We start from the raw sequence: 24,212 nt of genomic DNA, 5'->3' as shown, positions 1-24,212 counted from the left end.
GCTTCTTATGGCCTGTGCTTTCCAAAGATACTATTTGAGTGCAGTATTAAGAATGGACTTCTGGATTTGACCTTAACGATTTGTAGTTTTATCATTGCTTTATGTTGAGTGGAAAAGCAAGACATGAAATCTGAGAAGCCAGTATATAAATGTATTCCATGTAAAGTCGGGTGGATGAGCCTGGGGAAGTAAGTCAGGTGGTGGTAATACATTATGAGAAGAAAGATGTGTTTATTGGTTGAGGATTTTTATACTTTTTCTCAGTCTGCCTAATCTGTGAACTTAGTATTTATTATAGTTGGACAGTTTATTATGTAATAATGTATCCCCTACTTTCTTTATATAATGAGCATGAAAAAACTAAAAGGACATAACATGGATCTGTAATATCCAGTACCTCACACTCTGCCTGTTTCTTTGGTGCTGTTTTATTTTATTTATTTATTTTTTAAAGATTTTATTTATTTATTTGACAGAGACACAGCGAGAGGGAACACAAGCAGGGGGAGTGGGAGAGGGAGAAGCAGGCTTCTGGAACGCAGGGCAGGGAGCCCAGTGCAGGGCTTGATCCTAGGACCGTGGGATCATGACCTGAGCCGAAGGCAGACGCTTAACAACTGAGCCACCCAGGCGCCCCACTTTGGTGCTGTTTTAGAAGATATATTCTCTATGGCTTACCTTCTCTAGAATTTTGATCTGACTTTATGGTTATGGGTAAATTCTCTCATGAGAGACCTCCATTGTTAGAATTCAAGGACTAATTCTACAATTATGTTTAGAAGCTTCAAGTTAAGGCTTTCAAGTTACTTAGTATTTTGAATTAACCATTATTATGATAAAGGTAATTTGTGTATTTTGTAGTAATTAAAGGCCAAGTTTAACTTGTACCTTATTGTAAGTCTTTTTTGATTTATTAATTCACTATGCTTCTCACTTTGTAGAACTGTGGGATGCACTAAATAGGCAAAAATGATGAGCTAAAGTTCTTTTTTTTTTTCTTTCTTTCCTGCCTAATGTTCCCAAATACTAGTTCTTATTTTTGAGTCATGGGCTCTATTAAGAATGTCATGAAAAACATAGAACTTCTCCGTAGAAAAATGTATATAAGTACACTTAACATGTACATGCGTAAATATTTCACAGAATATTTCACGGATCTTGCAGGATCTCACAAAACCTTTGGTTTAAAATTAGGATTGTTTGGCACTTATTTTTAACAGCCTCTTTCTATTCCTTTCCTATAGGTGAAAGCAGCCTTCACAAGAACTTACAATAAGGAAGTCCACCTTACTCCATATTCACTTCAGGCAGTGAAGACACCCAGACACAGCACAGGCCCAGCACTGGATTCTGAATACAATGAAGAGTTAAATGAAGAGGACTCTCAATCTGATGAGAAAGACCAAGACTCTGTGGAAACTGATGCAATGATCAAGGTAGTATTTTAAGCTACAGACAGGAAATGCCATGATATTCCCTCGGTAGTTTATCTTTTCTTGTGTACAACACGCCTTCTGAAATTATTCAGGGCCTGTTTTAAGTTTTTACATTCATCACATTGAGGGTAGAGAAGGTATAGATTTTAGTCTTATAAATAGCTGCTTATAATAGTGGAAGAAGGCAAGAAAATAGGCCATCATATGATGGTCATATGCTGTTAGAAAAAGTACCAGTTTTATTTGGTCATTGGTGTGTGCTTTACCATAGACACATATTTTTACAGTTTAATTAAGAAAAACATTTTCAGTGAAACTCTTTCTTCTGTAATTTGTGTTTTGCTATAGCCATTGAACTGCCTATAGAAATTTCTCAGAATGAAACAATCTTGTCTTGTGCGAGGAAAGATTAAAACCATTTATGGTATCAGCCTACTGTTTACCTTTGGCTAAGGCAAAGGAATCTAGTCTGTGTTCTCTTCTTTCCTTAGTGTGTGTCATTCTTGTCCCTCATTTCTGTTTTGTATATGCAAGGGTAGGAAAAGCGGCCTTCTGCAGTGTAGCTTTCTAAGTCTTGTGTAGACATAAGAGGTTGTCTCCCTCTCTCCCCTTCTCAAAAACCGAACGTGTTTAGATCTCTAATCGGAAACTGAAAGAAAAGGAAATTCTTCATTAAAACATTACCTTATTAGTAAATTATCTCCTGCTCATTTTGTCTTTCCTAAATATACCTATCTCCTAAATCCAAGAAACTATGCCTGGGGAACGTGTCTTAGTTCTAGATTCTAAATAGCTTTTATGTAGTTAAAGGCTCCAACTAGCCCAGTTGTTCCTTGAAAGTAAGCTCATCTGGAGTGGTGGTAGGTGAAGATGTTTGCAACCTTTCTATTACGTTGCAGGTAAAGATCAGCTTTATTGTAGAAATTGACTTATTTCATTGCCTCATAAATACAGCTATTAACTATTTTGTGCATTCTTCTCTCCCAACAGAAAAAGACAAAATCTTCAAAGCCTTCAAAATCAGAAAAAGATAAGGAGTTCAGAAAAGGAAAAGGAAAAAGTTCAAAGAAATGAAATGAAACTGTTTTTCACTACTGACAGCCACTTTTTACTCACCCCGTTGACCCGTCTAGCTTGTCTAGATAATGCCTTGTTTTTTCCAAAGGAATCATATTTTAGCATAATGGGGCAACTCAGTGGTCCCATTATAAATAAACGGTGGTACAGCTAGAGGGATGTAACCAGTAGGCTAACATACACCTCTTATAGAGGTTGATAGGACTGCTTGGGTCCTCCACTGTCCCCTGTCAATCTAATTAGATTGTGCTTCATATTGACTGTGTATAATCAGAAACTACATGTGAGCTTTGGAGTCAGATTTTAGTTAACAGTAATATGCCTGGGAACGTTGGTATTAAGGCAACTTTTGTAGGCTTAAGAATTTATCCCAATGGCCTTTATAGGACCGATGCCGATTTTTTAAAAAAGGTAGTTACTATTATGTGGTGAAATTTTGTAAATAAATCATAATACAAAACAGTCACCACCTAGAACTGGTGTTCTTTGTATATTGTCAAATATCTTACAAAATATAAATCAGGAATAAACATGTTCCACATGACACATGTGCAAATTCTTAAGAATGTCATCTTGTACAGTAAAATAGTATGTTGGTATATTACATTCCTTATTAGTTTGCAAATGATTGGGTAAAAAGCTAACTCTTCCTCACTAACCAGTTGTGTGAAGCAGAACTTTGGCCGTTAGACAGTCAGAACTCTCATTCCCAACTTGATTACCTCTGTGAGTGCCAGCCATATCTCTGTTGTGAACGGCATGTCATGGACAGGCCTCTGTGTCATCACTGGAGGGGATGGGCGGCTGTAAAAGGATTGCCACATTTTTAGCCTTCCAGAGTCTCAACTCATCAGGTTCAAACCAGTAGGGTTTAGGTCAGGTCAGAATCTTAGTCTCACTCTGACTTGGGACAAAATGAATGCTGGCTTTTGTTTGCCTCTGGGAGCTCTGGTTCTGCCCTCTGACTGATTCCACAAACCGTACTGGAATTTTAGATTGTCCCTGTAACTGTACTTGCTGAGTGGCTCTGAGGCTGTGGAAGTAGCCTGGAATTTAGCTGTCTAGCTGTTTTGAAATTTTGTCAGGAAATGTTCAGAGGTATGTGCTAAAAGGAATGTAAAATTAGGATACTATTTCCTCCCTTTAAGTAATTGACAGTATTGTTTGGGAGGTGAGACATGAAGTTCTTGAGACATTTAAAGTGTACTTACCAGTGTGAAAAATGTCTTTCATGTAGACTAAGTTCATTATGGGAATAAAATGTTGCCTTCAGCCTTGCCCCTCTCTTTGTTAAAGCCCAGCTCGAAACTTCTGCTTCAGTGAAGATCTCCTTGATTGACGACTGCCTCACCTCACCAGTGGGGTGAGCATGGCTTTCTTCCGCATATTCTATTGCTTTTTGATATGAAAGTCATGTCTGCCTACTTGTTTTTTATTCGCCAGGAAAGGGAGTGTAATCTCCTTGCAGCCAGAACAATGAATATGAGTTTACTTGTAAATTATGATTTTGTTAATAATTCTAAATGCTCTATGATTGATTGGCATAATCAATGTATAAGATAAATAACTTAGAATTAGAGGTTATAAATACGCTCTTTAAAATAGGAGGACAACATGGATCTGCTGGAGCTACGTGATGGCCACGTGTCTTTGCAGAATAAAACTGCATACTTCTTTTGACATCCATTGTGTCTTGGCCATTTTGGAAGCTGTAACAAACTACTGTGCTTTGTCCTTCATCCTGTTAAGTTTTTGCGGTCCATTGCAGCAACATTATTTGGCCTCTTGAAGTTATTAACAAGGAGCAGTGTTGTATGTACTGGGAGGAGTATCTTCCTAAATAAGTTCTGGTGTAATTATGCTTATTAGTGAATGTTTATTAGTGAATGTTTAAAGCCCATAACTCCCCAGATATGGGATCTCACAGATCCCAAGTGCCTATGGCTCTTATTCCTATAACTTTACAACATCCCTCCAATGATAATGGGAAAACAAGAGGATGATAGGTGGGTTTAATGATAATGACTTGTATCACTTAGTAAAGCCAAGGCCTCTGGCCTATTCTCTAGCCAGGCTTTGTGGGAGGAAGATCAGATCATAAAGTTGGAGGCATCATGTATGTGGATACTTGGATGCGATGAAACATTGTTGTCCCTTGGGTACTACCACAGGCCTGCAGGTAGCTTTGTAATGCTCGGGATGCTGGTGGCTATGCTGTTAACATTCAGAGGTAGGCTCTTTGCCTCATTTCTGCAGCTGCTCAGACTTTGGTGACATTGGCTTTGGCTGACAAGGAAGCATATACTGATGCAGGAAAAAGGGGGGTGTGTGTGATACGGGGAAGATTCTGGAAAATGTACATCTTCGGGAAATCAAATGATTTAATTTTGTGAAAGGAATTAACAACTCAGGAGATAGCTTATGGTTTATAGTTTCATTCTTTCAAATTGCTAAACTTCTCATTTCAAACTTTTAAGTGTTAATGTCTGTGCTGCCCAGACTTCACAATGCTGTCTCCCTTTTTCTGTCTCCAAATCCAGGAAAACATTACAAATATCTAATCAACAATTTTATTTTAAAGGAGATATTTCAAAATATAAAAGTTATCAAAAAGTTGAATATTTACAGTTACATCATAGGCTACTATTAACAGTGCAGAGCATAGAATATGTAAGACTTTGAAGAGCAACTCTACAGAGTATAACAAACAGCAAGGCTATATGTCACTGTTTTGCCACTCTACAATGGCAACTGTACAATGTCTGTGACCTGGAGAGTCTTTTTTCTGTATCCAGAAGCCACCAGGGGTAGAAACTTGGCCTCCTGTGGAATCTTTTCAGCAGGAACATATAGAAAAGACAAAAAAAAAACAACCCCCACATCTTTAGAAGTGTTTCAAGTAACTGGCAGGCACAAATAAAGCCAAGCTATACTAAAGAAGTTTTTGCTCATTTCTGGAATGTGGAGCAGGATGACTATTCAAGTTAGAAACCTCTGGTCTGTAATCAGTATTGAGTTTAAATCTGAAAGTGTACATGCGAACTGTTAAACTGTTATAAAGTGAGGGTGATGATAATAGCCACTTTACTGGTAAGAATGGGAAAATGCAAGGTAAGTGCTCAGCAATCTATGAAGATTTTCCTGAAACTGAATGGTCATTAATGGTTCCTTATCTAAAAGGAGTCAGTGAACAGTAGCCTCAACTAATATTCATTGTACAATAAGACATTTATAGTGACTTTTTATAGTCACAGTTGTAGCATAATCATAACTTCCCGAAGCGCATCTGCAAGTATATAGGAACCATGGGACTAAGCCTCTACTTTAACGCAGGGATAGTGTGGAGAGAGTCTATGTTAAAAACATAAGATCCTCCTTTGGTGGAATTGCAGAGTATCCTCCTGCAGATAATACTTACAAACTCAGGACAAAATATAACTATTCAAAGGCATTGGAAGAGCAACCAAAAGCTGGTAGAAATTGGAAAGGTGTAAACTCTTGAAAGAAGAGAAGTCCACTGGGTAAGATTCATCTTCATATGTGTTTGCACCTGAGGGTAAGTCCATGAGGACAGTGAAGTCATAGTCTTACTAGCTCAGAGAGAGAATAGAGTGGGCTTGTCAGAACTACTGAAATGATAGGGATAATATCCCGAAAATCTGCATATAAACTCCATGTAAACCCTTGAACTTCACAGGCTTAGAAGAGACTTTTATGCTGGACTAGAAGAAGCACAGTTCCACGTTTAAGGGAATGCCATGTGTTAGAAAACTGAGGGCTGCTTCTAGGATCTGAGGGCCCCGGTACTCTCACGGTAAGAATGCAGTTCACCAACAGGCTGGACAAGAGTCTCACATTAGATTGCAGCTCCAACCAACTGCAGCCTTGTGAGATCCTGAACAGAAGACTCTGCTAAGCCATGCCTATATTACTGATCCACAGAAATTGTGAGATAGGTAGGTTCTAGTTCAAGATGGCAATGTAGGAAGATCCTGAACTACCTCTTCCCATGGACGCAGTGCATCTACAGCTACATATGGAACAAGTCCCTCTGAAAGAGATCCAGAAACTAGCTGAGCAACTGCTGCATATCAGGTGAAAAAGAAAAAACCCACATCAAAAACGGGTAGGAGAGGGTGAGAAAATCTTGCCATACACTCTCTCCCCTGCCCTCCCCCCCCATGAAGACACACAACCAGGAGGGAATTCAACAACTCCTAGCTTCTCCCTGAGGAGTGAAGGGTTTGGACCCCCCATCTGATGCCCTGACTTTTAAGACTTCCACCTGAGAGATGGGCCTCCAAAACCTCTAGCTTTAAAAGGCAACGGGCCTTGTATCCATGAGAACTAAAAGGATATGGCAAACTAAAAAACAGTTCAAAATGAGATCACATGGACCCACAGTGGCTAATCCCCCAGGGCCCAGCTCAGAGGTAGCAGACTGAAATGCACCCAGTCTATGTGAAAAAGGCCTATTAAAAGCTTTGGCTTGAGGGGCAGGCTTCTAATTTAACACATACTTAGGGGCCAGCTGCAACACTCTGCTGAGACGGCAGAGGCTAGCAGGCACCATCTTTGTGTTCTTTCTCTGCCTTGTGCCAGGTGGCTCTCTCAAAAAGGAGCTTGTGCACAAGTCTGGCACTCCAGTTTCTGCTGCCACCCAGGGGACACCCCTTAATCACCTAACTCTGGTGGCCATCAGGGTTTTACGTTTGCAAGTCCCAACTGGACTGTCACAAACAGAAACCATTCTTAACCAGCTAGTCTTCCAGGGCGTAATGCAGAGGCAGCAGACAGAAATGCCCGGTCTTTATGAAAGAGGCTTATTTGCTTAATTTAATAACTGTGGCCTGAAGGTTCGCCTTCCAATCAGCCTGCAACTAGGTGCTGACTGAGGAGGTCTTGGGAGCAACTAAGAAGGAAGAACCAGGGTAGTGTTGAATGGTTAGGCTCATTTCCTACATGAGGCCACTCCTTCAAGACTGGGAGAGGTCTTAGCTAATGTGTAGAAACCAACACAGAGTCAATGAAAATGAGGAAACAGAGGAATATGTTCCAAACAAACAGGTTAAAACCTCAGAAAAAGACCGTAATGAAATGGGGGTAAAGTGATTTACATGATAAAGAGTTTACAGTAATGGTCATAAAAACAATTTATGAACAAAGTGAAGAAAGTACTAAACAAATCACAGACTTGAAGAATATAACCACTGAACTGGATAATACAATAAAAAGGTTCAATAGCAGAATAAATGAACAGAAAGGATCAATGAAACTGAAGACAGGTCCATGGAACTCATCTAATCAGCATAGCAAAAAGATAAAAGCATGAAAAAAAGTGATTACAGTTTAAGGGATTTATGGGATAACATCAACCAATATTCACATTATAAGGGTCCTAAAAGAGAGGAGAGAGTCTGAAAATTTCCCTAACCTGGGGAAGGGAACAGACATCCAGATCCAGGAAATCCAGAGTTCCAAGCAAGATGAACCCAAAGAGACCCACACCGAGACACATTATAATGAAATTGCCAAAAGCGAAAGGAGAGAAGCAACTTGTTACATACAAGGGAACCCCTGTAAGACCATCAGCAACTTTTTCAGTAGAAACCTTTGCAGACTAGAAGACAGTGGCGTGACATACTCAAACTGCTGTGAAAGAAAAGAAATGCTAACCAAGAATATTCTACCTGGCAGTGTTACCCTTCGGAATTGAAAGACAGTTCATCACCGCTAGACCAGCTTTAGGAAATGTTAAAGGTGCTTCTTTAAGCTGGAAGTGCTGGTTAATAAGAGGAAAACATATGAAAGTATAAATCTGAATGCTTAAAGGTTAATATATAAGTTCAGAATAATCTTGTAATGGTGGTGGGTTAATCACTTACAAAAGCAATAAAAATAACCATCATGACAGTAATGGACACCCAAGATGCACAGATACAAACTATGACATCAAAAACAAAACGGGGAGTAAAAATGTAGAGCCTCAGAACTTACAACTTAAAATAGGTTGAATGTAATCCTCATGGTAACCACAAAACAAAAATCTACAGTAGATACACGAAAGATAAAAGGGATCTAAGCATACCCCTATAGAAAGTCATTAAATCATAAAGAGAGCAAGAAAAGAAGGAACAATGGACTTACTGCCATTTTTTTTGTTTTCTGGCTATTTTGTAAGTCCGTATCTGTCAATAATTACTTTAAATGCAAATTGCTAAATCCTTTGATCAAGAGTGGCTGAATGGATTAAAAAACAATATCCATCTATCCTGATGCTGACAAGAGACTCAGTTTTAAGGACACAGACTGAAAGTGAAGGAATGGAAAGGATATTCCAGGCTAATGGAAATCAAAAGAAGGCTGGAATAACTTTACTTATACCAGACAAAAAAGATTTTAAAACAGACTGTAATAGACAAAAGAAGGTCATTATATAATGATAAAAAGGTCAACACAAAAATGGATATAACATTTGTAAGTATGCACCCAACATAGAAACATCTAAAGATATAAAGCAAAAATTAAGGTCTAAAAAATAGCAATATAGTAAGAGTAGGGGACAGACAGTGGATAAATCATCCAGACAGGAAATCAATAATAAGGAAACACCGCACTTAACAGACATTTACAGTGCATTTCATCCAAAAGCAGAATACACAGACTTAAGCACACATGAAACATTCTCTAGGACAGATCATAGGTTAGGCTAGGAAAACAAGTCAATAAATTTAAGAAGACTGAACATCTTTTCTAACCACAATGGTATGGAACTAGAAGTCATTTATAAGAAGAAAACTGGAAAATTCAAAAATATGTGGAGATTCAACAACATGGTATGGAACAACCAGTGGGTCAGAGAAGAAATCAAAAGAAAAAATATCTTGAGACAAATGAAAATGGAAAGACAAAACTTAAGGGATGTAGCAAAAGCAGGTTTTTTTTTTTTTTTTTAAAGATTTTATTTATGTATCTGAGAGAGAGAATGAGAGACAGATAGCTTGAGAGGGGGAGGGTCAGAGGGAGAAGCAGACCTCCCACTGAGCAGGGAGCCCGATGTGGGACTCGATCCCGGGACTCCAGGATCATGATCTGAGCCGAAGGCAGTTGTGTAACCAACTGAGCCACCCAGGTGCCCAACAAAAACAGTTTTAAGAGGGAAGCTCATAGCAATTAATGCCTACATCAAGAAACAAGAAGGATCTCAAGGTAAACATAACTAACTTTATACCTCAAGGAACCAGAAAGAACAAGCTAAGCCTAAAGTTAATAGAAGGAAGAAAATAACAAAGAGCAGAAATAAAGGAAAGAGACTAAAAAGACAATAAAAAACAGCAATAAAAAAGAGCTGGTTAAAGAAAATAGATAAACCTTTAGCTAGACTCACCAAGAGAAAAGGACTCAGAAATGAAAGAGGAGATATTAAATGGATAACACAAATACAAAAGATCATAAAAGACTACTATGAACTACTACACACCGACAAATGAAACAACTTAGAAAAGAAATGGAATATTCCTAGAAACATATAACCTTACAAGACTGAATCATGAAGAAACAGAAAATCTGAGCAGACCAATTACTAGAAAGGAGGTTGAAGTAATCAAAAAACCTCCCAGCAAACAAAAGTCTAAGACAAGATGGCTTCACTGGTGAATTTTACCAACATTTAAAGCATTCAAACCAATCCTTCTCAAACTCTTCCAAAAAATAGAAGAGGAGGGAACCCTTCCAAACTCATTTTATGTGCCAGCATTAGTTGGCTACCAAAACCAGACAAGGATACCACAATAAAGAAAGTAATAGGCCAATATTTCTGATGAACATTGATGCAAAAATCCTAAGCAATCTATTAGCAAACTGGATTCAAAAATATGTTAAAAGGATCATACACCACGATCAACTGGGATATATTCCAGGGATGCAAGGATAGTTTAGCATCTACAAACCAATCAGTGTGATATACCACATTAAGAAAATGAAGAATAAAAATCATATGATCAGTTAGTAGATACAGAAAAAGCATTTTAACAGTATTCAACATCCACTGATGTTAAAAAACTTCACCAAAGTGGGTATAGAGGGAACATACCTCAGCATAATAAAGGCCATATAGGAGAAGCCCATAGCTATCATCCTTCTCAATGGTTAAAAGCTTAAAAGCATTTCCTCTAAGATCAGAAAGAAGGTAAGGACCCCTACTCTTGCCACTTTTAATTAAACATAGTACTTGAAGTCCTAGCCAGAGCATTTACGCAAGAAAAAGAAAGAAAAGGCATACAAATTGGAAAGGAAGAAGTTAAAGTGTCACTATTTGCAGATGACATGGTATATATAGAAAACCCTAAAGACCACTAAAAAACTGTTAAAGCCTAATAAATGAGTTCAGTGAAGTTTCAGGATACAAAATCAATATATAAAAATCTCTTGCACTTCTATACACTAATAATGAACTATCAGAGATTAAGAAAACAATCCCACTTAAAACTGCATAAAAAAAGAATGAAATACTTATGTGTAAATTTAACCAAGGAGGTGAAAGACCTGTATGCTGAAAACTGTAAGACATTGGTGAAAGAAATTAAAGACAAATAGATACTCTGTGGTCACAGATTGGAAGAATCAAAACTGTTAAAGTGTCCATACTACCCAAAACAATCTACAGATTCAAGGCAGTTTCTATCAGTTTCCAATGATATTTTTTCACAAAAATAGAATAAACAATCCTAATGTTTGTATGGAACCACAAAAGATCCTGATTAGCTAAAGCAATCTTGAGAAAGAAGAACACAACTGGAGGCACATTTCCTGAAACTATATTACACAGCTATAGTAATCAAAACAGTATGGTATTGGCATAAAAACAGTCACATAGTAGACAGTAGATGTGAAGATCAATGGAACAGAATAGAGAGCTCAGAAATAAACCTGTGTATATATGGTCAATTAATTTGTGACAGAGGAGCCAGGAATATATAATGGGGAAAGGAGAGTCTCTGTAATAAGTGGTGTTGGGAAAACTGGACCACTAGCTCACCCATACACAAAAATCAACTCAAAATGGATTAAAAACTTGAACAGAAGACCTGAAAGCATAAAACTCCTAGAAGAAAATATAGGGGGTAATAAGCTCCTTGACATCAGTCTTGGTAAGGTTTTTTTGGATTTGACACCAAAAGCAAAGGCGGCAAGGCAGCAAAGCAAATGTAAACAAGTGAGACTATCCTAACTACAAAAAACTTCTGTATAGCAAAAGAAACCACCAACAAAATGAAAGGGCAGCACATGGATTGGGAGAAAATATTTGCAAATCATAGATCTGATAAAGGGTTAATATAAAGAACTCATACAGTTCAGTAGAAAAAAAGCCACTTAAAAATGGGCATAGGATCTGAATAGAAATTTTTCCAAACAAGATACACAGATGGTCAACAGGTACATGAAAGGGTGCTGCTAGGGGCGCCTGGGTGGCTCAGTCGTTAAGCGTCTGCCTTCGGCTCAGGTCATGATCCCAGGGTCCTGGGATCGAGCCCCGCATCGGGCTCTCTGCTCCGCGGGAGGCCTGCTTCTCCCTCTCCCACTCCCCCTGCTTGTGTTCCCTCTCTCGCTCTCTCTCTCTCTCTGTCAAATAAATAAATAAAATCTTTAAAAAAAAAAAAAAAAAAAAAGAAAGGGTGCTGCTAAACATCACAGGTTATCAGGGAAATGTAAATCGAAACCACAATGATGTATCACTCACACCTGTTCAAATGGCTATTACCAAAATGACAAGAAATCACAAGTGTTGGGAAGGATGTGGAGGTGCCTTGGGCACTGCTAGGGATGCAAACTGGTGCAGCAACAGTGAAAAACAGTATAGAGGTTCCTCAAAAAATTAAAAATAGAATTACCATGTGGTCCAGCTGTTCCACTGTTGGGTATTTATCTGAAAAACAAAATCACTATCTTGAAAAGATACCCCTATGTTCATTTTGGCATTATTTACAATAGCCAAGATAAGGAAACAACCGTAAGTGTCCATCTACACTGGATAAAGAAAATGGCACGTGTGTATGCATGCATGCACCTAAACACAGGAATATTATTCAGCCATAAAAAAAGAAGGAAATACTGCCATTTGCAACAACATGGATGGACCCTGAGGGGGAGGGCACTATGGTAAGTGAGATTAGAGAAAGACAAAATACTGTATAGTCTGACTTATGTGTATGAAAAAAATGGAATTGGAATTCATGGATACAGAGAACAATTTGTTGTTGCCAGAGGCCTGGGGTGGGGAGTGGGTGGAATGGATGAAGGTGCTCAAAAGGTACAAGGTCATAAGTCTGGGGGATATAAGGTACCGCATGTTAACTGTAGTTAACCATATTATATATTTGGAAGTTACTAAGAGATTTAAAAGTTCTCATTAACAAAAATTTGTACCTCTGTGTGGTGTGGATGTTAACTCACTGTGGTAATCATTTCTGTATATATAACCATTATGTTATACACCTAAAACAACTGATGTCAACTATCAATAAAAAAATTGACATAGTTAATGTATATTATTTTAAGATGCTAAATTTATGATAATATGTTACACAGCAACAGGAAAACGAAACGAATCCCAATCATAATTTGAGCAAGCTTTAAAAATAGAATTTGACAAGCTGATTCTGAAATTTTATAGGGAGATGGAAAGGATTAAGAGTAGTCAAAACAATCTTGGAAAAAAATGACAACATTGGAGGATCCACAGTACCTGACTTTAAGATATACTAGAAAGCCACAGTAACCAAGACAGTGTAGTATTGAAATAGGGGACAAATACATCAATGGAAAAGAAGAGAGTCCAGAAATAGATCAGTATTTAAAACCTCATTGGTTTTCAACAAAAGCACCCAAGCAATTCAATGAGGAAAGAAAATACTTTTCAACAAATGGTATCAGAAGACTGGATATCCAGTTGGGGCAGGGGAGAATGTTAGTCCTTGTCTCACAATGTAAACAAAAATAATTTCAAAATGGATCACAGACCTAGAGCTTCTAAAAGAAAACATATTAGAATATGCTTGGGAGTTGTTAGTAGGCAAATATTTTTTTAGACAGGATACAATAACCATAAAACTTAAAAATGTATAAATTATAAATTCCATCAAAATCTCATCAAAAGATACCATTAAGGAGAAGAATTGGGAAGCCACAGAAAGAGAAAATATTTGCAAAATATATCTGACAGACCTGTATCTAGAAAATACAAATAAAAGAAGTTTTACAACTCAATAACAAAAAGACAACCCAGTAACAATGGGGAAAGAACAGTCTTCAGCAAAAGGTACTGGGACATGTACATGGCAAAAGAAGGAAGTTGGATCCCTAAACTCACACCATACACAAAAATTAAATGGATCAAAGATGTAAATGTAAGAGCAACAACTATAAAACTCTTAAGATGGGACTCCAAAAGCACAAGTAACCAAAGGGGGGAAAAAACAGGGAAAAAAAGATAAACTGGACTTCACTAAAATGAAAATATTTACGTCAAAGGATACTATCAAGAAAGTAAAAAATTATTCCACAGGATGAGAGAAGATACTTGCAAGTCATGTATCTGATAAAACACTGGTGTCTAGGGTCTGTTAAGAATTCTTATAACTCAACTATAAAAAGACAAATTACCCAGTTAAAAAATGGGTAAAGGACTTGGATAGACAGTTCTCCAAAGAAGATACACAATGACCAACAAGCATGTGAAAAGATGTTCCATATCCTTAGTCATTAGGAAAATGGGAAATCAAAACCACAAATGATACCACTTCACACCTACTAGAATGATTATAAACAAAAAGACAAGTGTTGATGAGGATGTGGGGAAACCCGAGCCTTCATATGCTGCTGGTGGGAATGTAAGAGCGTGCAGTGCTATGGAAAGCAGTTTGGACCAGCAAGGACCGGCAAAGAGGCTAGTGGGGCTGCCCCACAGTGAGCAGAGGCGGCGGCTGACGCTCTTTGTTTTTGCACATGCGATAAAAAGCTCCCGGACGGTTTATGAAGGAACTCGATACACTGCAGGCAGACTGAGAGGACTTGCCCATGGACTGGGTGACGGGTGAGGGTGAGATGAGTCACAGATAATGACCGGGCTTCCCCCCAGACCAGCGGCTTGAACGGAGCGGCTCCTGACTGAGGCAGGTGGTGAGAAAACCTAGAGAGGCGTTTTAACCAGGTCAGGGGAGATGCCGTGGCAGGGACTAAGCTCCCTGCCTCCCTTTGCAGTATGTGTGGCCATGGGAAAATTCTTGCCAGTGGAATGCAAATGGAAGGGGTGTGTGCAGCTTCCACGTGACACGAATGAGACTTGGAAAGAAAAAGGGATTTCTCAAATCTGTGGATGCCAAAAGTTTTATAATATATTATAAAATACATTATAGTTGGAATCCTCGATGCTGCTTGGCCAGAAGGCCTTTGTCACCGTGGAGACAGTACGACTAGCATTTTTAAAGGACATCGACGGTTTGTTGTCAGATTCTTCAAATCTGACAGAGTTACATGATGCACAAAAAGGGGCCACTGCCAATACAAAGTGTAAAACGCTGTCTGCTCTGTGGCCCCTTGGCCCTGGGAAAGGGAGTAGGTGGTCTGGGACTTACCTGCACAGGCCACTCACTGCTCCACCTCTGTTCGCAGGTACTGCGTACAGTCGGAGATTTGTTTCAGTTGAGCAAAGTTTAATCTTTCTGAACACATAGGACATGTGCTTTCAGTGTTTAACATGCTGTTTGGGGAGGGAAAGGCAGAGTAGATTAAATATATACTATTCCTTTAGCTTTGGGTTATTCTAATGTGAAAAACGATTCCTGTCTACACCTCCTTAGTACATACTCATCACGCAATTTAAGAATTAGGAATATTCAGTCTCATGCAAGATCCTCTTTAAGGGTAATGGTCTCAAAGGTCAAGAAGGTTTGGGTCCTGAATAAGGAGATCTCAAAATAAAAGAGGGGTTGAATGAAAGGCCTATTTTTGGGTAAATCTGTGTGACTGAATGAAACAAATGCACACTTACATCTTAAATTCTGAGTACAGAGCAGGGAAGTCGCAATGTGGACACACAGTCCAATCATCCTTCAACATGTGTCGACCCTGGAAACAGTACATTTAAGAGTAAAATTCATCATTTAAAAAATTCCTGCCATTATTCAATTATAATAAATGTATTAAAATTAAAAGCCAACCTCTAAATTAGGTGAGCAACTGACTAGAAAGAGATGGCATCAAACAGACTGAAGCCAGATTTCATTTATCACATTCATGTATAAAGAATAGTCTTCAATTTTGTGACATCATTACCTAAATTTATTTTCCTTTAAAATAAAGTTTATGTTAGCCTAGTGATTAACGAATAATCTGGTATCTAAAATTTTCTAATAGGGGGCACGTGGATGGCTCGGTTGAGTGTCTGACTCTTGATTTCGGCTCAGGTCATGATCTCAGGGTCGTGGGATCGAGCCCTGTGAACCCTGTGTTGGGCTTCGTGCTCGGCATCGAGTCTGCTTGTCCCTCTCCTTCTGCTCCTGCCCCTGCCTCCCCCAACTCATGCCGTACTCTCTTTCAAATAAAATAAAATTTAAAAAAAATTTTTCTACTAGGTCTTAAGATTAATAATAAAAACCACCACTTATTCAGTATGCCAGGTAGTACACTAAGGCTTCACACATGTTCTGTCATCACCCTGCAGTTTCTCTCAATAGGCAGGCATTGTTATGGTTGGACCCAGCAAGGTAAAGCAAATTGCAGAAGGTTATATAGCCAATAAAGCAGCAGAAAAAGGATTTAAGCCCAGGACCATCTGATCGCCAAGTGTGCTTTTTACACATCAAGTATTCAAATGAACTATAAATAGAAGATACAAAGAACTTACTGTTACAATGCAATATGGGATGTTATTTTTACATCCAGGACAGAGGAGTTCACACTCTGGGAGAAGAAATTCGCAGAATGGACACGGGGTTGTGGCCTCTTCTGTCTCGGATGTATCAGGTCTCCTGTGAGAGAGAATCATGTGGAACATGCCTACTTCCTCACAGTCAGGATCTGAGACTAGAGAGAAGCTCACATCAGCCTGCACTCCAGCTCAGGGAGGAAGGAGAGGGACTGAGTGGTTAAACCGGAGCACTATCCAGGCCACATTTGGGGGCTGGAGTTCACAGCACAGTAAATGGCGGAAACAGGGGTGGGTCTTGCTGGATCTTCTCTTCCTGTGCCACCGATGCCGCTGACGGGGTAAGCTTGCTTCTTCCCCTGTCTCCCCCTTTTGTGGACTGAAGCGGTAAAGGCTATTCAGGGCTGTGCAACAGGACTTCTGTGACAATGGCAATGTTCCAGTTCTGCGCTCTCCAGTACGGTAACCAGGAGCCACGTGAAGCTTCTGAGCACTTGAAATATGGATAGTGGGAGGAACTAAGGTTTACATTTTTTAAAATTTTAATTAATTTAAATTTAAATAGCCACACGTGGCTAGCAGTTACCATATGAGACCTCATGGCTGTAGAGGAGTCTTCTGTGGGGAGAGAATGACTAGCTTGTCTTCCGAGCTAGTGCCCGGGCCACAGTGGCGCTAAATGGTCAGGGTAGATGTATGTGCTCTGGGCCCCGCCCCCGACTCTCAACGAGGAGGAACCCTCTGTGCTCAGGATGACAAAGCTGGAAGACAGAGGTCTCTGTCCTTGCATCAGGACACAGCAGCCCGGAGCCATGACACTGTGTTTAGAAGTCAAATACTGACTTTTTCAAGCCATTGTTGGGTTTTCTGCTGCTGGTAGCTGAATACAATCCTAATCGCCACCCCCAGTCCATTCTCTGCCTGAGCCTGCACATTAGCAGCCAGAGTCTGAAAACTACATTTGTGAAATGTGATGAGGTAGCAGAATCAGCTGTCACTGCCTACCTGACCATGGCCTCGATCTTCTTTTTGTATTTGGCATCTATTTTGTTGCGGTACTCGGGCCTCATCAACATGGCTGCGAAGCTGAAAGCAGAGTTCTTCAGGCCTGCTCGGTGACACTCGATCACCGTGGACGTCAGGATTGGCACGATGTCTGCAATACACACGGGAGAGCAGAAAGCCCAGGGCTTCTGCTGTCATGACTCTGTCCCCGTTCAGGAGGACAACACAATCGCACCTCTAAGTTTGCTTTTCCTGGCAAAGAACCAGATAGGACCTGTTTCATGAGGAAAGGGTGCTCATCAAAATGTCCTTCCTGTGGTTATGCTGTGTTTTGCCTTGTAGCCCTGGGACCTGCACTCCCTTGATGTCCCCTTTTGCCTGTATCCTCCCCAAACCACTCAGATGCGTTTTTGCGTTTGACAGGACTGCCCGTGAATGGTCAGAGAGATTAGTCATTTTATGCACTGACCTCTCTGCGTGCGTCTATGTCTTCAGGACAGATACCCAGGAGGTGAGTTACTGGATCAAAGAAAGTGACTTTTTTAAAAAAATGCTCTTAGCACAAATTGCCAAACTGCTTTCTAGAAAGGCCATACCAATGTCCATTCCTAGGAGCAGTCATGTGAGTGCCCGTCCAATTGCACCCTTTGCCAGCATGGTATACAATTATTGTAAAGTCTTTTTCATGTAACAAGAAAGAATATAGTTACAGAAGAGGGGTTGGTGAATTTTGACCCGTGGGCCAAATGTGGCCCTCTGTTTTTGTATGGCTCATGAGCTAAGAGTGGCCTTTAGGTTTTCAATGGTTGAAAAAAATCAAAAGAAAAATATTTTGTGACATGTGAAAATTATATGACATTCAAAGGTCAGCATCCAAAAATAAAATTCTGTTGGAACACAGCCACGCTCATTCATTTTCTTACAGTTTATATAAAAATAGTAGCTGTGACAGATCATTATGATCCATGAAGCCCCAGACATTTGACATCTGTACCTTTACAGAAAGATTTTGTTGACCCCCGTCATAGAATGTGAGAAAGTCTTTTAACTGAAGAATGTTATAATGACAAGTCGTTAAGGATAATGGGACCTTTTATAGTGGCGGTGGCCCGTTGTGGTTGAGAGCGGAGTCAGACTTATTAGCTAACAGTGTGATCTTGGGCAAGTGTTACTGCACTTTTTTTCCCTGTTTGCTTCTCTTGTGAAATAGGGAAAATAATAAGAGTACCCATGGGTGTAGTTTTGAGGCTGTTATCCTTAGAAAGATCTGCTTGATCTTGGCTGGCATCTGGGAACTTGGATTTTGGGCGAGTTTCTACCATTTCCAGATCAGAGTGGCTCACTGTGCCTAAATTCTTTGTACAGTGTGGTTTATGCTGAACACCTGCTTTCTGGGAGTGTGGAAATGTTTCCATGCCAGGTAGGGGGTGCCTACATGACCAGCCCCCAGTACCACCCCTGGGCACTGAGTCTCTCATGAGCACCTCCGGTAGATACCATTTTACATGCGTTGTCACACAACTCACTGCTGGAGGAGTGTGTCCTGTGTGACTCCACTTGGAGGGGACTCTTGGAAACATGCACCTGTTCTCATCCAGACTTCACCCCGCGCGCCTTTTCCCTTTGCCAGTTTGGTTTTGTATTCTTCTGCTGAAATAAATCTTAGCCTTCAGCACTACTATGTGTTGCGTTCTGTGAGTCCTAGTGAACTTGAGGGTGGTCCTGGGGTCCCATTAGACTACTTCCTGGGGTGGGTGTGAGGATTAATGAGTTAATCTGTGTAGAGAAGAGTGACTGGCAGAGTTAGTGACTGTAGATCTTACGATGCCACACTGATGCACAAATATGGGTGACAGGCCCTTCTCAATAGTACTTACGTGACGGAAACTTGCTGATGTTGTTGGCCACCCGAATAAGCATACGTGCCCCTTTCATATGATCTCCATTTTTAACATGAATCTGAAATAAATGACATATTTTACTCTTAAGAGATTTTGATTAACTCTTAATTCATGCTTTGTTCCCCCAAATAATCAACTCCTTCATTATGACCCTGAACAGGGTTGTCCCATGATCCTCATAGCCTTACCTGGCTTATGGCACTCGGGATTTCTCCTTTATTTCTCCTTCCAGCAGCTGCTGCCTGGCCCCGTGGCCTCACTGACCTTACCCCTCCTCTATGCTCTGCTTTTTACTTCGCCCCAGACCATGTGACATGAGTTCACATCCCTGATCCATCTCTTACTGGCCATTTTTGGAGGGCTAATAATACCAACTTTGCCAAGTTGTGAGACCTGAAAGCCGAGGCTTTCAGGCGAGAGAGAGGATGAGTTGTTAAAGGAAGAGGGCAAAGGGGCAGCGGCAGCTGGAGGGCCTGAGATTGGGTGAGTACTGAGTATGAGTGGGGCCTGTGTCGCCTAGGATGAGAGGAGGCTTGGAGAGTCAACAGGGCCAGGCCATGATGTCGCCATGTCATCCAGCAAGATGGGGCAGCCCACAGAGGTGGGGGGGGGGCGGGTGTTGTGGGTAGGGGTGGGGGTGGAGAGAAGTAGAGCCAATAGGAGGCGGAACTGGCGGTATTTGGTGAGAATGTGCAGGGTGAGGTTAGAGTAACTCCCAGGCATCAGGTCTGAGCATTTACTGCTACATGAGAAATACGAACTGAATCTAAAGCTGCTTGTTCTGCGCTGACTCGGCCTCAGGCTGCCCAGCTCCGTCATCCAGACTCCAAGGTCCCGGGCTGTGCCTCTGTCAAAAGCCCTGTTCCAGCTCTGGGAGGAGGCATCCACCAAAGCTGTCTTGATATCCCCTGAAATGTGGATGACTTTCTTCAGTCCTTTGGGCCAAACATGCCTGTGACATAGTTACATCAATTTGTTCTTACTTGAAAAGGTTTAACAGTTTCCCTTCTGGTATCACAAACAGTTAAACATCTTGAGAATGTGTGGTGCTTGCATAAGAGTCGAGAAACTACAGCAAATGGGGAAGAGTCCCAGGTGCTCTTCAGTGGGAGGGGGAGAGGGTGTCTGGGGCCAGAGGAAAAGAAATATACTTGAGAACCATCCCTGCGACTTAGGGTGGTAGAAAGCCCTGGTCCTGGAGGGCTGCTTGCTTATAGGATTCCCCAACTTTTGCTTCCTGTCTTCCACCCTGAAAAGCTCTATTTTGCTGGATTCGGTGCCCGCGCCACATGGGCACCACCACTCATGTCCGCAGTTGAGAGAGACCGCCCTTCTCCCTTTCTACTCCTTTCCAAATGAGACAAGGGATCCTCCTGCTGCCCTGGAGGGAAATGTACTCTTGAGGATTCCAAGTTGGAATTCTCGTTTTCTTACCATCAGTGTTACAGAACTGTGTGGCCTCATACGGGAGCCACTAGCCACATAACAGCTATTTAAATTTTAAAACTAAAATTATATAAAATTAAAAAATGTAGCTTCTCAGTTGCACTAGCTGTATTTCCGGTGCTCCACGGCCAGGCTGGCAGCTGCCATATGGGGCAGCACAGACCCAGCCACCTACAACACTGTAGAAAGTTCTGGACAGCGCTGGTAGAGATAATTAGGACCTGAATCACTCATAACATGACTCCTCTATCCTAGGTACCGTCAAAATTAAATAAGCTCTTGTGGACTGGCCTGGAAACCAAATTAACATTAATATGGGAAGATGTACTTTGATTTAATGAAAATTTGGAAAAATATGTAAGTTGGATTCTGCCTGTATCTTTACAGAGATATGTGTGTAAATATATTACAAAATTTACATATATTTACACACACATAACATTTAAGTAAATTGTACATACAAGTATTTGAGGTTTGCATGCTATAGTTTGTTTTTATTAAGAATTACTAATTGAAAAGACAGAATACACAAGTGGACATAAATATAATCCTAATGTGGTCAAAAAACAAAACAGTGCACACATGTATTTCCCGAAGTACAGAGGATATGTACTGCACCGTGCACCGTGGTAACAGCTGTCACATCTGGTGATGGACTTACAGGGTAAATTACTTTGTCATTATACTTTTCTACATTCTCTAAATTTCCTCCGTGAATATGTATTATTTTTATATTCAGATGAAAACTAAATAGTATTAAACATTGTGGAATTGTATAAAATCCACTGTCTTAGAATTCATAAACTAGTAAGCTCTGGTTAAACAAAAATGCCTTAAGTAAATCTTCTTTTTGACCAGGTAATACATTTATATGCTTCAAAATCTAGACAAGATAGAAATACATACACAGAGAAACCCGCTCTCCCTCTTGTCCCCTGACTGGGGATTACTGCCATGCCTCCTCTACTTTTGCTAGCTAGACTCTTGAGTCTATTTCTAGTTTTATTTGCAATGAATATATATTCATTCTTATTTTCTGCCCTTTTGTACACAAAAGGTAGCAGACTGTATAATTATCCTGTATGTTGCTGTTTTTCACTTAACAATACAGAGATCTAGAAAATCACTCTAATCCAATGGAGAGGTGCCCGTAAGAAATCCCTTCAGGTGATAAACTCACTTGGCAGATTGTGTCCCAAATCACTCAAAGGACCTCACCTTCACTAGTATATAACTGTGCAGAATCATGAGGTTGGTGGCCATCTCAGAGGGAATTTTGATCTTCTGGGATTTAAGTTCTGCATACATGCTAAAGAGAACGTCATGAGCATTCCGATAGTTTCCTGGAAAAAAGGTGGCAAAATGACATTATTACAAAGGATGAAATCTAAGGACTTTCTGTAGGCCCTCATTTTATTTTTTTAAAGTTTTTATATAAATTCCAGTTAGTTAACGTGGAGTGTAATATTAGTTTCAGGTGTACAAGACAGGGATTCAGTACTTTCATACATCACCCGGTGCTCCTCACAATGTGGGCCCTCATTTTATAAGGAGATTTTGTTATTAGTAATATCTTTATAATTTCTTATATAAAGTAACTCAGTAGTTTTTCCTGTGGTAACTGATGGTACGAATATCCAGCCGGACCCTCAGGGAGAAAATGGTGTCATCCTACCCATCTCCCTCTTCCTCAGGACACCACCACCTGCCACCAAAGCCAATGGGTCATCAAGTTTGGAGTCTACCTTCCAAGTCTCCCAAACCCAGCCTGGCCCCAGGCCCACTTTAATGCTTCTCGCCATCTGTCCGCCATCTGTCCGCAGCAGCGTGCTCCTCGCTGCTTGTTCTGCCTCCATGCTGATGTCAGAGTGTTCTTGTAAAGACCTCAAGTTCACGCTCCAACATGAAACCCTCCAAGAACCTTAGGGATTGGTGGCAAATTCCCAAGCAAAGGGCCAGAGCCCTTCAGGATCTGCCTCTGCCGACCTTACCAACCTGACTTGGCCGTCCCCTCCCTCTGTGCCTCGGTCGGTGCCCCTGTGTCCCCTGCTGCTGCTCTCTCCGCATGCCCCTCTCCCTCTTCCTCTGCCCTCTCAGCCTTCCAAAGCTCCAGAAGCTTCCAACTTCTATTGCCTTCTGTCGTCTCCACCCTTGTGATGAGGTGGACCCCTCTCCTGACGCCCTTCTACTGGATGTCCTTTCCATCGTGGCTCTTCTCACCCTGCATAACAACCCTGAACCTACTTTCCATCTCTCCCACCAAATCACGACTCCCTGAGGGTGGAACCGTGGCTCAGTCTTCTGCATCCTGAGCTCCCACCATGTACCCTACACTAGGTGTTAGGTCAATAAAGTAGTGACTTACTTAATTGCATAGTTGCCGAAACTGTGTTCCGTATTTATGAACATCTAAAAGAATCAGCTTGCAAAAACTAGATGTCAGACTAATTCTCTTGGTCAATAAATATTTAGAGAGCATGTAAGTAAGTGAACGGAAATAGTCCCTGCAGACTATTAAGAACTAGGTCAATTATAATACCACATCATCTCCCATCTTCTAGTATCTCTTCTGTTGTTAAAGGCAAATACATGGGATGGCAAGAAAGTGCTGCAAGTGTAGGAGAGGGGCCGCGGGGCGGAGAGGCCGTGCAGGGGAGAGGAAACAGCATGATCAAGAGAAGGTGTTAGTGGAGTTACTCTGTGATGGGGAAGTATCTCGCTTCTCTCGAACCCTAGTCTTCAGGGTTCGGAGCAAACTCAGATTAGAAAAGGGCTACTACTTCCTGTGCAGAAAAGGGGCTGGAACTTAATTCTCCTGCTTGAATATGAGAAAAACACGAGTGCCCGGGGCCTACCGGCAGACTGCTCTTCTCTGGCAATGATGATGGCGGTCCGCGCGGCCTCTCGGTACTGCTTCAGGGCCATGTACAAGCGGAACAGGTACTTGGCATCCTGACATACAAACCATTACAGAAACATCACTTTCTTCATTAGCTAACGGGAGAAACACCTAGAATTTTGCATTTCAGTTGGAATCCACTTTTGATACAGTTTTTAAAAAATCCATTGAATAAAGAATTTATCAAGTATTTATTCATAGTTTAATATGTGCCAGGTTGTATTCTAAGTACTTGAGAAATATTAGTGTGTTTAAATCCTCATGCCCTCCCCGGGAGGAAGGCACAATTATATACTAATCGCACTGGTGATAAGCAACCACAACGGGACCTCTCCAGAGCCTGGATCTGAGCCACAGTGGTCGGGCTTTAGAGTCTGTGCTCCTAACCCTACTCCACGGACTTATCTCCTGCGTGCTTGAAATCAAAATGTATTCTTACACGATGTACCAATTCGTAAAATTTCAAAAATTGCTACACCTATATATATATATTTCTCTGGCCCATAAAAACCTTTGGCCTTTGA

The 24,212-nt window shown here is 40.7% G+C and overlaps 2 protein-coding genes across 8 annotated transcripts in view; one reads left to right on the top strand and one right to left on the bottom strand.

The window, feature by feature from the left end:
* Positions 1 to 3,785, top strand: part of RFC1 (replication factor C subunit 1) — an 84,587-nt gene extending 80,802 nt beyond the window's left edge. For 5 of the 6 annotated variants that reach the window (XM_036112238.2, XM_036112198.2, XM_036112227.2 and 2 more), the window contains 2 exons: positions 1,245 to 1,436; positions 2,427 to 3,785. In XM_036112238.2, the coding sequence (XP_035968131.1) occupies positions 1,245 to 1,436; positions 2,427 to 2,510 (276 nt within the window). In that variant the 3' untranslated portion in view covers positions 2,511 to 3,785. Of the gene's footprint in view, positions 1 to 1,244; positions 1,437 to 2,426 lie in introns of those variants that run through there. The other variant, XM_078068519.1, reaches the window with a different exon arrangement.
* A 1,284-nt stretch (positions 3,786 to 5,069) lies between these two features.
* Positions 5,070 to 24,212, bottom strand: part of WDR19 (WD repeat domain 19) — a 99,824-nt gene continuing 80,681 nt past the window's right edge. For both annotated transcript variants that reach the window (XM_036112175.2, XM_078068518.1), the window contains exons 30-37: positions 23,645 to 23,741; positions 22,008 to 22,132; positions 19,320 to 19,401; positions 17,443 to 17,593; positions 16,417 to 16,540; positions 15,562 to 15,638; positions 15,146 to 15,270; positions 5,070 to 5,345 (exon numbers count right to left, since the gene is read on the bottom strand). In XM_036112175.2, the coding sequence (XP_035968068.2) occupies positions 15,159 to 15,270; positions 15,562 to 15,638; positions 16,417 to 16,540; positions 17,443 to 17,593; positions 19,320 to 19,401; positions 22,008 to 22,132; positions 23,645 to 23,741 (768 nt within the window). In that variant the 3' untranslated portion in view covers positions 5,070 to 5,345; positions 15,146 to 15,158. The remainder of the gene's footprint in view (positions 5,346 to 15,145; positions 15,271 to 15,561; positions 15,639 to 16,416; positions 16,541 to 17,442; positions 17,594 to 19,319; positions 19,402 to 22,007; positions 22,133 to 23,644; positions 23,742 to 24,212) is intronic.

Source organism: Halichoerus grypus, chromosome 3, assembly GCF_964656455.1.
Source record: "Halichoerus grypus chromosome 3, mHalGry1.hap1.1, whole genome shotgun sequence".
Lineage (NCBI taxonomy): Eukaryota > Metazoa > Chordata > Mammalia > Carnivora > Phocidae > Halichoerus > Halichoerus grypus.
This window is presented reverse-complemented; position numbering and strand designations above follow the sequence as displayed.